Genomic DNA, 12,572 nt, shown 5'->3' with positions numbered 1-12,572 from the left:
TGGTGCCTCTGTGTTGACTCTTCTGCTGTTTGTCATCTACGTCTTGAAGTCGAGGCTAATGTCAAAGGCCTCTGGCTCACGAAGTTCACAGATGACTATAAATTAGGAGCTATCATAGGTCCCCCCATAACACTAATATCCTACAAGAGGGTCTAACACAAGCAAATGACTGGTGCAAAAGCCACAGATTAAAATTCACTGCAAAGAAATGTGTTATAGTGCCTTTTGGAAAATCGTCCACCCAAGCGAATTACTTCATCAGTAAAAGACCCTTAAGAGTTGACCAGATATTCAGGGATCTGGGAACATATGTAGACAGTAACTTGGTGCTGGACCAACATTCAACCAAAATAGCAAGAAAACCATTCTATATTGCCCAATTCATAAGGAAGAATATGGTATCCAGGTCCAAAAAAGTAATAGTACCATTCTACTCAGCCCTTATCAGACCCATCACTGAGTACAGTGCTTCCTTTGGTGTGTATCTATCCAAGCAGTTGCAACTGTTGAAACACCGTCAAAGGTTTCATACCAAGAGAATCCAGGGTATGAGTACCCTGTCCTACATAGATCACCGTAAAGTTCTATCTCTGTACTCAGTCTCCTACAGGTTACTGAGATGCAGTCGGTGCCTAGCATATAGGACATCCTCAAATCCAGCTGTGATGGATCCCTTGCACATCCATGAGACAAACAGCAACAGAAGCAGTAGATCCACAGACCTATCTTTACATGCAACATAAATAAGACCTGCTGGAAAAACCAGTATGTGTCTCAAAGGATCCAAGCACTGTGGAATAAACTTCCCATCTAAGTGAAGCACAGTTCATCCCTGACCCTGTTCAAAAGAAACCTTTATTATTGGATGAGAAATTGCAAATTCACCCCTGGTCTGGCTGCCATGTCTCTGATGGACAGAGGTCGACTGTAAGTAAATTAATTCTCAGCTAACATATCCCCCCACATAACCCTTATCTACCTCATTACTAACATACCCTAGCATATAGGCATCCAGAGAACTCTGAAACAAAACTGGGTTGCATTGCACTGCTAGGGTTGTAAAGGCCCTGGTGGCCGTTAGCCTAGTATAAACCTATGAACCTATGAGGCAGGAAAGTGCAGTTAATTGAAGGTGAAGAAGTCAAGCCACTGTTTGGAGGTAGCAGGTTTAAAAGTTGTAAAAATGGTGGCTGGGTGGACAGTATGGATATGCTTCTTAATTGTGCAGGCACATAGAAAATTAAATGCATTATCTCTACATGTGATGCAGAGAAGCTAACAATGGAGGGACAACTTGCTACATCTATTTTATAAGTTTGCTTATGTGTTATTTTTCTGAAGACTGTGCTAGCAGTCAATTTACCTTTGAAAACTTTTAAAAATACTTATTTATTCAAGATAGTACACCAAGCTATGGATTCTCCTGCCCTGCTTGATGATAAAGGATTATAACTTATTGATGTATATTTGTATAAATAATATATAAATATTGGATGAAATATGTAAAGTACAAGTGATGTGATACAAGGATAAGTAATTTACAATGGATTAAAATAGCGATACAATATTCAAAAGACAGTACTAAGCTGAGCTCTTCAGTGTAGACTACACCATAACATGCAGGTAGTACTGCTGCAGACTTTAGATGAGTACATCTAGTGTAAAAGCATCAGTGTCTAGTAACACAAATCAAGCTGCTGAGTGTCTTATTGCTTTAAAATGTGAATATAGTGCAAACTAATTTAGGTTAGTTAAAGAGAGTGGGCATTGCTCTTAGCCTATACTGGTCTGAAACCATATTCACGTCTCTCTGTTGTAATTCCAAGACCCACAATTGTGCGTCCTGGAATTATGACCAAGAAAAAGAGAAACTAGAGAAGAATAGTCAATATCAAAAAATCCCTGTTCTCCTTTAAAGTTGCTTTTTTCAGGGGCAGGCCTGGCTGCACCCCTCCCCCACAACTCTGTTACGTCTGTATACTAACTCAGATATTTCTATACCTCAGAGAAAATAAAACAAATTTTAAAAAGGTCACATAGGAAAACCAATTGGTTAAAAACACAAAAAGAAAAATCTAGCAAAGCTAGAATTTTTACTCTGTGATACCTTAAACCTGTTGAATCAGAGACAACATGGGATATATGTAAATTACCCTTTAAGGGTATCAGGTGTTTCAGCTAAGTAGCAATTCTGAATATTCATAACTTTTTTCTTTTACTTTTAAGTCTTTTTATGGACAATTTCAGACCAATAAAGCCAAACCCCACTAGGTGTGGACATGCATGTTTTTGCCTTCTTATGACATCATCAGCATAGCATAAGAGGAGAGGATACAGGGTAGTCATACCCAAATGATATCCATAAACCTAACGGTGTCTAAAAAATATCCCAACTAACAAAATAAAATAATGTTTAAAAAGGTCACACAGGAAAACCAATTGGTTAAAAACACAAAAAGAAAAATCTAACAAAGCTAGAATTTCCACTGTGTGATACCTTAAACCTCTTGAATCAAAGGCAACATGGGATATATGTAAATTACCCTTTAAGGATATCAGGTGTTTCAGCTAAATGGCAGTTATGAATGTCCATGACTTTTTTCTGTTACTTTTTCTTTTAAGTCTTTTTATGGACAATTTCAGGCCAATGTTCACTGCATATTAAATTACCATGCCATGGTTAGCAGCTCTCAGGACTTAAAAGATGATCTATATGGAAAAAGCAGCAATTGTGAAAAGCTGACAGTTGTTAAGCATCATTTATTTATTTTTCTTTTTTTGTACCCCAATAGATTCAACCTACAGTTGCATTTCCTTGGGGGCCATGGACTTTGCATCAAATTTGTTTTTGCTTTGTTCTTCAAATGGCTATAAGTAGCAGATTCCTTTGGGCCAGACATTTTGGAATGCAAGGCTTGGTGATTAGTGATTAGGTTCACATGCTATCAGAGTGTGGGGGGGGGTCTTCAAAGAAACATCCTCTCATTGGTTTTGCAGTTTTCTCCGTAGCACCTTCCAAGATGCAAGTTCAAGCCAAAATTTCCAACAAAAAAGCTTATTGAAAGCCTTTTTGCGAGTCCCAAATGCATGATCTCTTTACATACCAGCACTGATGTTGTTGGGTAGTTTGTTAGAACTTATCAGACATCCACTCTGTGCCCTGAAGTACAGGTAGACACACACACACACACACACACACACACACACACACACACACACACACACACACACACACACTCAAGATTCTAGAAGAGAGTGAACACTCCTTAGACAGCAATAGTTATGAGAACAGATCACTGGGCACATGACAGTGTCAATGAAAAGGACTTACTCTGAATCTTAGCAGTTGTAGGCACAAATACATGTCACATGCATACAGCATTTGTATCTTTTAGAACACAGATTGTAAGTAAGTATGCCCAATGCTGTGGTCTTCATAGGATGCATTTACATTGTAAATTAATATTGGTAAACACACATGTCCTTCATCTTGTAGGTAAGGAATACTCTGAAAGTTCTTGCAAGGGTAAAACTGTTGTCATTTATCAGTAAGCATATTGGATCATTAATAAGTCAGTGATATTTTACTAGTGGACAAAGCTATCCCAGCAGATGGTTGATGTTGTATGGAAAACCTCAGCACTAATGTTTATCCCTTTTTTCATAGGTTCATAGGTTGATACTAGGCTATCTGCCCTACGGCATTTACAAGCCTAGCCAGAGTATGTTTGGCCTTCGCCACCCTTTTAGATTAGTTGACTGTGCCTCTGTATAGTAGGTCACAGAAGGTAGCCCTTTTAAGGTTTGTTTACTGTACCTCTGTCAAGCAGCGACACAGAAGAGATCCCAGGGGTAAACTTACGATCTCTCATCCATTTGTCAAGATTTCTCTTGAAGAGGGTCAGTGAGGGGCTCTGCCTGACATGGATTGGGATTTTGTTCCATAGTGAGGGGAGCCTCTGGGATATGAATCTGTCCCTCCAGCATGTCCTATTTATTTCTGTGATGAGGTTCAGGTCCCTGGAGCGTGTAGCTCTAAGGGATTTAGATTTCTTGAGGTGAGGCATGTCATTTAATTCTGGGTTGGGCATGGCTTTATACGTCAGACACAGATCGCCTCTGAGTAGGCGGTACGCAACTGAGTAGAGCTGGAGTTTCTTTAGCTGAACTGCATAGGGCATCTGTTTGAGCCCCTTGATCCTCTTGGTGAGATACTTTTGGGGTCTTTCCAGTTGCTGAAGGTGTCGGGTAAGGTACATCCCAAATGGGGCATTGTACTCAATTATGGGCCTGATAAGTGATGAGTAGAGGGGCACAATGACCTCTCTTGATCTAGATGTGAACCCTTTCATGATAAGGTGGGCTATATAGAAGGTCTTTCTAACCACTTTGGCAACGTGATTGTCAAAGGAGAGATTGCTATCTACTTGGGTCCCCAAGTCCCTAATTACTTCTTCTGTACTTAATGGATTACCACCTATGTGGTAATTTGTGGGCACTTTGTTTTTTCCAGAGGGGATGACTATGCACTTTTTGGCATTTAGCTTTAGGCCATGGCTCTGGCACCAGTTATCCGTCTCTGTGAGACCCTTTTGGAGGATGCTTGTGTCAGTCGGAGAGTCGATTATAGCACCCAGTTTGCAGTCATCTGCGAACTTGGTCAGCCATAGTCCACCCATGTTAGCCTGTACCTCGGAGAAATATATACCGAACAAGAGAGGTCCCAGGACTGAGCCTTGTGGGACACCACTTGTAATTGGTTTAGAGTCTGACATGGCAGCTGCTATTCTGACCATGTGGGTTCTATCCCTGAGCCAGTTTGCAACCCATCTTGTGACATAGGGGTTGATATTTAAGCTTGTGAGCTTATTTATGATGCCCGAGTGGGGTATTGTGTCAAAGGCCTTTGCGAGGTCCAGGTAGGCTGTGTGGACTACCTTCCCTTCATCTATGGCTTTGGTAACTGTTTCAAAGAAGTCGATCAGGTTCAAGAGGCAAGATCTGCCCTTAACAAAGCCGAATTGGGTAGGATCCAGTGTCTGCAGGTTCCCAATGTCTTTGTTTATGATTTCCATGATGATACTTTCCATAGCTTTGCAGACCAGGCTAGTCAGGCTTATAGGGCGATAGTTTCCGGGGTCTCTTGTGGCACCACCTTTGTGGAGTGGGACCACTGTTGCTGTACGCCATTCCTTGGGAACATATCCTGTAGTAAGGCTGAGATTGAACAGTGACTTTATATGAGGGTTTAGTTCTTCTTGGTGCTCATGTAAGACGCAGCCTGGGACACCGTCTGGTCCCATTGATGCTGTGTTTTTAGCTTTGGAGAGGGCAGCTCTCACCTGTGCATCTGTGATCTCAGGAAGGTTACACTCTGTTGGGATAGACATTTGCTCATTTGGTGGGAAAGGGGGGGAGAATTTTGCACTGAACCTTTCTGCCAGGATGTTGGCAATGTCTGTGGGTTCAGTGAATTTTTTGTCATTTTGCACTAACTCAGAGCATATCTGGGAGTTGCCTCCCAGGTTTCTGACATAACTAAAGAAGGCCTTGTGATTATCTTTAGTGTCTTGTGCAATTTTTCTTTCAAAGCTGGCCTTAGAAGATTTTATGAGGGATCGTAGTTTTTTTCTAGTACTGATCAGTGACGCCTTCCCTTTTTGGGATTTTGCTCTGTCATGTAGTAGCTTTCTCCTTCTGTTGTACAGCTTATTTATGGCCGGGGTCCACCAGACAGGTCTCTTGCCTTTGGAGGAGTGAGTCTTGATTTTATTTGGGATAGCATGCTCCATGCATTCCTGTAGGTGTCCATAGAATGCTTTTGTAAAGGATTCTGCATTTTGGGCCATATTGTCCACTGGCTCGGGGACTTTGAAGGATTCCACCTCAGTTTTGAGAAGTGTGAAGTTTTCTTTTGAGAAGTTCTTCACCGTGGTTTCCTTGGCTAGGGGTGGGGACGGAATATGGATGTCCAGTGAGATTTGTTTATGGTCTGATCTTACCAATGAGGGGTATACCTCTGGTGTGGAACATAGAGACCCCATGTTGGTGATGACCAGATCCAGTATGTTTTCCCCTCTTGTGGGAGTGGTGACCAGTTGTTCCATAGCATTTGAGTTTATAAATTCTAGGAACCGTTTTGCGAGGGTGTTTGGGCTTGAGTAGTTTTCCCAATCGATGTTTGGGTAGTTGAAGTCACCCAATATAATAGTGTTTGGAGAGACCTTCATATTCTCCAGTGTTCTCAGGAAAGCTGAGTGAGGTTCCTGTGTTTGGGAGGGTGGTCTGTAGCAGGCTACAAACTGAAAGGCAGTTTTGCCCACTGTTAGTTGCACATGGATGGTCTCCGGAGCTTCGTGCAGTGCCACTAGCCTGGAGGTGTGGGTATCTTTGATAAATATGGATACTCCCCCTCCTTTTGTGGTTTGGTCCGAGTTTTGGGGCCGGAAAGCATGGTATGAAGTATAGCCTGGTAGTGCTGGGGTGCTCTCGGGAGCCTTGAACCAGGTTTCTGTTACTGCACAGATATCGATATTCTCCATACTGAGGAGAGTCTCGAGTGCGTGCATCTTGAGGTTTAGACTTCTGGCACCTCATTGCTACACCAGTAGTTATAGCTCTCATTTTGTCATTTCATTTTGAACTGTGACATCTGCCTTCCCTTTTTTGTTAGTATTAATATCCTCATGTTATATGAATTACTATGACAGAATCTATCTGCTAAACATAAAAGAAAACTTGAATTTGAAACAAATTGTTAGAAAAAACACTTTGTTATGCTTGTATTGGGCTAAATATTCAGTTTCAGTGGAATATACCCTTTTAACCATGCCTACATACAACTATGCATGTGGTGAAGTTTGATAGACTAAAGTAGAAAAATATTGTTTGTTTAATTGTTTTGCAATTTTTGGCATCACAGGACAGTACAAAATGAATGTAGGAGTGACTCAGTGAACTTTCTCTTTCTATTCTGTTTCAGAACTCAATCCGACACAATCTCTCACTCCATAGCCGATTCATAAGGGTCCAGAATGAAGGTACTGGGAAGAGCTCCTGGTGGATGATCAACCCGGAAGGAGGGAAAGGTGGAAAGGTCCCACGGAGGCGTGCGGCTTCCATGGACAACAGCAACAAATATACAAAAAGCAAAGGAAGAGCAGCCAAAAAGAAGGCAACTTTGCAAGCATCACAGGAAGTAAAAGCTGACAGTCCTACTCAGCTTCTAAAATGGCCTGGCAGTCCTACTTCACGCAGCAGTGATGAGTTAGATGCATGGTCAGATTTCCGCTCTCGCACTAACTCAAATGCAAGTACTATAAGTGGACGCTTGTCTCCCATTATAGCCAGTGCTGAGCACGATGATGTCCAGGATGATGATGATGCTGCTCCACTTTCCCCAATGCTGTACCCTAGTCCTACCCATATGTCTCCCACTGTAAATAAACCCAGTGCTGCTGATTTGCCCTGTATCATGGATCTGACATGCAATTTAAACTTGAAGGATGGACTTGGAAATACCCTCATGGATGACTTTTTAGATAATATCCATCTCCCCTCTTCCCAGCAGTCCTCTCCAGGAAGCCTCGTTCAAAAGAACTCAAATTTTACATACAGCTCCAAAGGCTCCAGTCTCAGTCCAACATCTGGTACCTTCAATAATTCCATTTTTAGTGGCTCTGCATTGACTTCCCTAAGGCAAACTCCCATGCAAACAATTCAGGAAAACAAACAGACCACCTTTTCATCCCATTATGGGAACCAACAATTGCAGGATCTACTTACATCTGATTCTTTAAGCCACAGTGATGTACTGATGACACAGTCTGATCCATTAATGTCACAGGCCAGCACAGCAGTAGCAGTCCAGAATTCACATCGAAATTTGATGCTTCGCAGTGACCCAATGATGTCTTTTGCTGGTCAGTCAAATCAGGGAAATTTGTCCAATCAGAACTTACTTCATCAACAGACTCCATCACAAAGTTCTTCCCTTAACAGTAACCGTACTAATTCCATGAACAATGCAGGCTTAAATGACTCCAACAACATGATCTCAGTGAAAAGTCAGCAGCAATCACCAAGTGGTCAATCTATGCAAATGGGACTTTCTGATTCATTCTCAGGCTCTTCCTTGTATTCAAATAGCATGAGCCTTCCATCTTTGGGCCAAGACAGATTCCCAAGTGACCTGGACCTTGATATGTTTAATGGACCCTTGGAATGTGATGTGGAGTCCATCATTCGCAATGAACTCATGGATGCAGATGAGTTAGATTTTAACTTTGATACTCTCATCTCATCTCAGAATATGGGTGGCCTGAATGTGGGAACGTTTCCTGGTACTAAGCAGACTTCCTCACAGAGTTGGGTGCCTGGCTGAAGGACCTGTACAAGGGAAAAGCTGAGTAAATCAGGTCAGTAAATGTGAAGATGTAGGAAATGAAAGCCATGTTTCATAATTTCATTATTTTTATTTGTTTTAATGTATTTATTCATGTTTGTTACCTGTGACAGTGAACTGATCTATTTGGACTCAATTCAATCACTTCCTGGAGTATACAGAGCCAACATAAAGAAAAACTAATGTACATTTTTACAAAACAGTCAATGGCTACAACACATAACACATGCTTACAGTGTGATTATGACTGATTAGATTAGAAATTCAAGTGATTAAAATATCGTCTAGGAATGCTGACATTTAGCTTATGACAGCAAAAAAGACATTAAAGCAAAACCTTATTTATATTTAGCATGTTATCTTATGTACTTATTTTTTTAAATGGTAAAATGTCTACTATCTCTTCCTAAACTTTACCTTCAACCATTTCAGTTTTTTGAACATCTCATATATTCCTACATTTGTTCAACCTATGGAGCTATCAACATTATAAAATGTATTTATTTATTTTTATTTATTTAACATTTGTTTACTAGGAAAGTTCTACTGGACAAAATAGTGCTTTTTTAGCAGAACCCTGAGGAGAAAAGCTTCAGACAAATACAAACATATTTTACTAACAAATTCGATACAAAAAGACACATAAAAGTGTAATATAACAGATATTTTGTGTCACTTTACAATTTAGCAGATTAAGAAGAATAAATTAGCAATTTTTTTTGTACAAGAATAAATACATAATAAGACAGTACAACATATCTTAGAGTAGCTTAAACTTCTGCAATACATTTAATTCATAAAACTGATTAAAATGCAGTTTCCAACACTATTTAGAATCCTAGGGAAAGGATGAGGGGAGAAGGGGTAAACGGGGTTGTGCAGAGGGGATAGAGGTGTACTTAGAGGATCTATTCAGGTACAGCTGCTATCCTGGATTAGTACATGAGCAGATCCATGTGGATGTTATATAGTTTTTTTAGTAGTTTCTTAAAGTTGGTGTTGCTGGAGGTGGATCTAATGTCTATAGGTAGGGAGTTCCAGATTTTGGCTATACTATTTGAGTACAGGGAGTCAGCATTATTTCTACTTGTTGTAATGTTTAACAGGGCTTTGTTGCTAGATCGCAGTGTTAGGGTATTGGAATAGTGTGTAAGTAGTCCTTGGAGGCCAGGCTTTTTTTTTTTGGTTGGCTGAGAATTTGGTGGGCCATGGAGAGTTGGTTAAAAATCAATTGGTTGGGCAGTTATAGCCATGAGAGTTGTCTAAGAGTGTGGCAGTGATGGGCTCTGTAGTTGGCATATGTAGTGAATTTTGCTATTTTATTATAGCAGCTATCCAGTTTATGTCAGTTTTCTTGAGATTAGTAAATATGGGAGATGTGCATAGGAGTGTTGAAAGGAGGTGGGTCCTGGCAGTGGAGACTTTGGATTTATTTGAAAGGAAATGTTTGCTCCTTTACAGGCTAATGAGTGTGCATACAGGCTTCCTATCTTTTTGTGGACCTTTTTAATTGTTTATGCTATGTGGATGTCAAAGTACATGGTTTGATCTATTACTACTCCCAAGAGATTGGTGCAGGAAACTGGAGTAATCATGGTATTGTTTGATGAGATGATTTTGAAAAGAGGAGGGTGGTCTGGGGGTTCTTGTTGGGTGAAACAGAATGAATTTTGTTTTGTTTGGATTGAGTATTAGTTGTTCTTTGATTAACTAGGTTTCTACCTTGGAGAATGCCGGTTGTGTTTTTTGCTGGAGAAGGTAGAGAGTTGGGGCTGCACATATTAAGATAGAGTCATCTACGTATTGTATTAATGTGGCTTGATTGGCGGTAGTATGTAGATTATTAGTAAATAATGTGAAGAGAAGTGGGCCTAGAATGGATCCTTGTGGGACTTCAGTGGTAACAGGTAGCACAGAAGAAAGGGTATTTCTCCATTTTACTGCTTCTTGCCTCCCAGTGCGATAGCTCTGGAATGAGTCGAAAGTGGAGTGTCTAGTTTTAAGTTCAGATAATGTATTTAAGAGTCTAGAATGTGAGACTGTGTCAAATGCTTTTGCGAGGTCCAGAAAGACAGATGAGACCAAGTTTCCTTCATTTCTGACATTGTTGATGGTGTTAGTAAAGCTAAGTAGGGCAATGGTTGTACTATGGTTAAGAGGTAGGCTGTCAGCGGCTAGGGTAGTTTTTTAAGATTTTTGTTTTATGGTGGCAGTAGGAACAGGTTGAAAGGAGAAGTTATTATTATTTTGTGTTGAAGAGAAAGCAGGGAGGGATGAAGAGCAGTTTCTGTTTGTAAGGTTGAGTATAGACGCTGTGAAAAATGTGTTAAACTATTTGAGTATGTCATCTGTAGAGTTAGGTGTGTTAGGTGAAGGAGTAATGATTTGACCTGGCTGAAGGATTTTCTTAATTGCTAACCAGAACTTTTGTGGATCTGATTGGTGCTGTAATTGGATTTTAGCATAGTGTTCTAGATATTTCTGATGGTTAGCTACGGTTTTGTTATGAAGCCAGTTTTCCCAGGCTTTGTCTCTTGTTTTAGTAGAGCTCTTGTTTCTTTAGTTAGCCATGGGGTGTAATTGTGTTTTATCAGAATTGTTCAAGGTGGGGCAAGTTTGTTTAGAATGTTAAGGAAGGTGGAGTTGAAGTACTCCACTGCCTTGCTTAATGGGAAATGCTTGAGAGGTACCTATCGGCAGCCTCTGAGCATGGTTATGAACTCCTGGGGATTTAAGTTTTGTTCGTTTCTTATTTGCTGGTAGGTGGGGGGTTTGGAGGGGTTTAGTTTCTGCTGAAGTAGGAAGAAAGGGAAGTGGTCACTAAGGCTATCTGAGAGGCAGCCAGAAAGTGAGGTGAGGTTAGGCTTGTTGGAGAGGATCCAATCGAGGATTGATTCTTTTCTGGATGATTTGTCTATTCTTGTAGTGTGTTGGATTAATTGGTAGAATCCATACAGATTAATATGGTTTGTAGGGGTATCTGAGTTTCATGTATACTAATCAATGTTAAAGTCTCCTAGTATAATTGTTTCCTGAGGCAGGTGCTAGGTTGCTCATTGTAAGATGTGTTCTAGAGCAGCCATGGTATTTCCTGGTGGAACATCGACACCTACTATGTTTATATTTTTTGAGATAATCAGTAGCTTAGCAGTATATCTGTATTTGTAATGTCTGGGGTGCTTATGTCTGTTATTTTGAGGGTTAGGTTATTTTTGAATAATATGGCTATGCCTCCACCTATTTTTCCTATTATGTCTTGTCTGAGTTATAGCTGGGGTTATTTCCTTACTATTGATTTCTGATTTAAGCCATGTTTCTTTTATAGTGACTATGTTGGGTGCGTAGTGTGTGATGGTACTGTGGAATTCAGTTGTCTTGTTAAGAATACTTCTAAGGTTTATGTTTAGTATTGGCAAATCTGAGTTTTTTTCTGGAGTGGTTTAGCAAAGTTGGTTGCATGGTTGTTAGGTATTGTTGGGGGGGCAGGGTTGGGATGTATATCTCCACTAAGAATTAGTTGTGATGCTGTCTGAACTATCATTTTTATGTATTTGTCTACTGCTTTATGAATTTTCAAGGAGGTTTTTGAATGTGTTTGATGGGGGAGGATGGTATATGTGAATAACTGGGTGTTTTTGGTGTTAAAGATGTTATCAGCAATGATTATAGAACTATCTTTTTCATGAGATGGGTAGGGAGTTGTGTGAATTTGGTGCTGCCATGCAATGTTGAGATCATTATGATAGGATGTTACCTGTGTGGCTATTAATAGAAGTAGGACTGTAGATATGTGATACAGTATCTTATTGCTATGTGTAGAAGTGTTGGGTATTATGTTTGTGAATATGTTTAGTGGTGGAAGTTATATGTGGGACGGTTATAGGTGTTGTGTAGTTGTATGTGTTCATTGGTTGGTTGTGTAGAGTTAAATAAGTTGTGGGAGATGGATGGGATTATGCAATGTTATTATTGGTTGGTGGAGGGAGTGGGAATGGCCTGTTTGGAATAAATGTAGGTGCAGTGGGGATGGGTGGGAATTGGGGTAGGGTAGGTGAGCAGACTGAGCCTGAGCAAAGAGAAGGGCAAACAAATTAGGAAGTGCTGATCTAGATATGTACAAGAAACAAGAATTATGTGCTTTGAAGTCTAGGCTGAATTTTTTTTAAAT

General features: G+C 40.3%; 1 protein-coding gene across 2 annotated transcripts in view; it reads left to right on the top strand.

The window, feature by feature from the left end:
* Window positions 1-12,572, top strand: part of FOXO3 (forkhead box O3) — a 1,048,726-nt gene that overhangs the window by 768,204 nt on the left and 267,950 nt on the right. For both annotated transcript variants that reach the window (XM_044065332.1, XM_044065341.1), the window contains exon 2: window positions 6,983-8,417. In XM_044065332.1, the coding sequence (XP_043921267.1) occupies window positions 6,983-8,383 (1,401 nt within the window). In that variant the 3' untranslated portion in view covers window positions 8,384-8,417. The remainder of the gene's footprint in view (window positions 1-6,982; window positions 8,418-12,572) is intronic.

This window comes from Protopterus annectens, chromosome 1.part0, assembly GCF_019279795.1.
Source record: "Protopterus annectens isolate FY-2018-M chromosome 1.part0, PAN1.0, whole genome shotgun sequence".
NCBI classification, from domain to species: Eukaryota; Metazoa; Chordata; order Ceratodontiformes; family Protopteridae; genus Protopterus; species Protopterus annectens.
The sequence above is the reverse complement of the archived record's forward strand: the minus strand, read 5'-3'. Positions and strand labels throughout refer to the sequence as shown.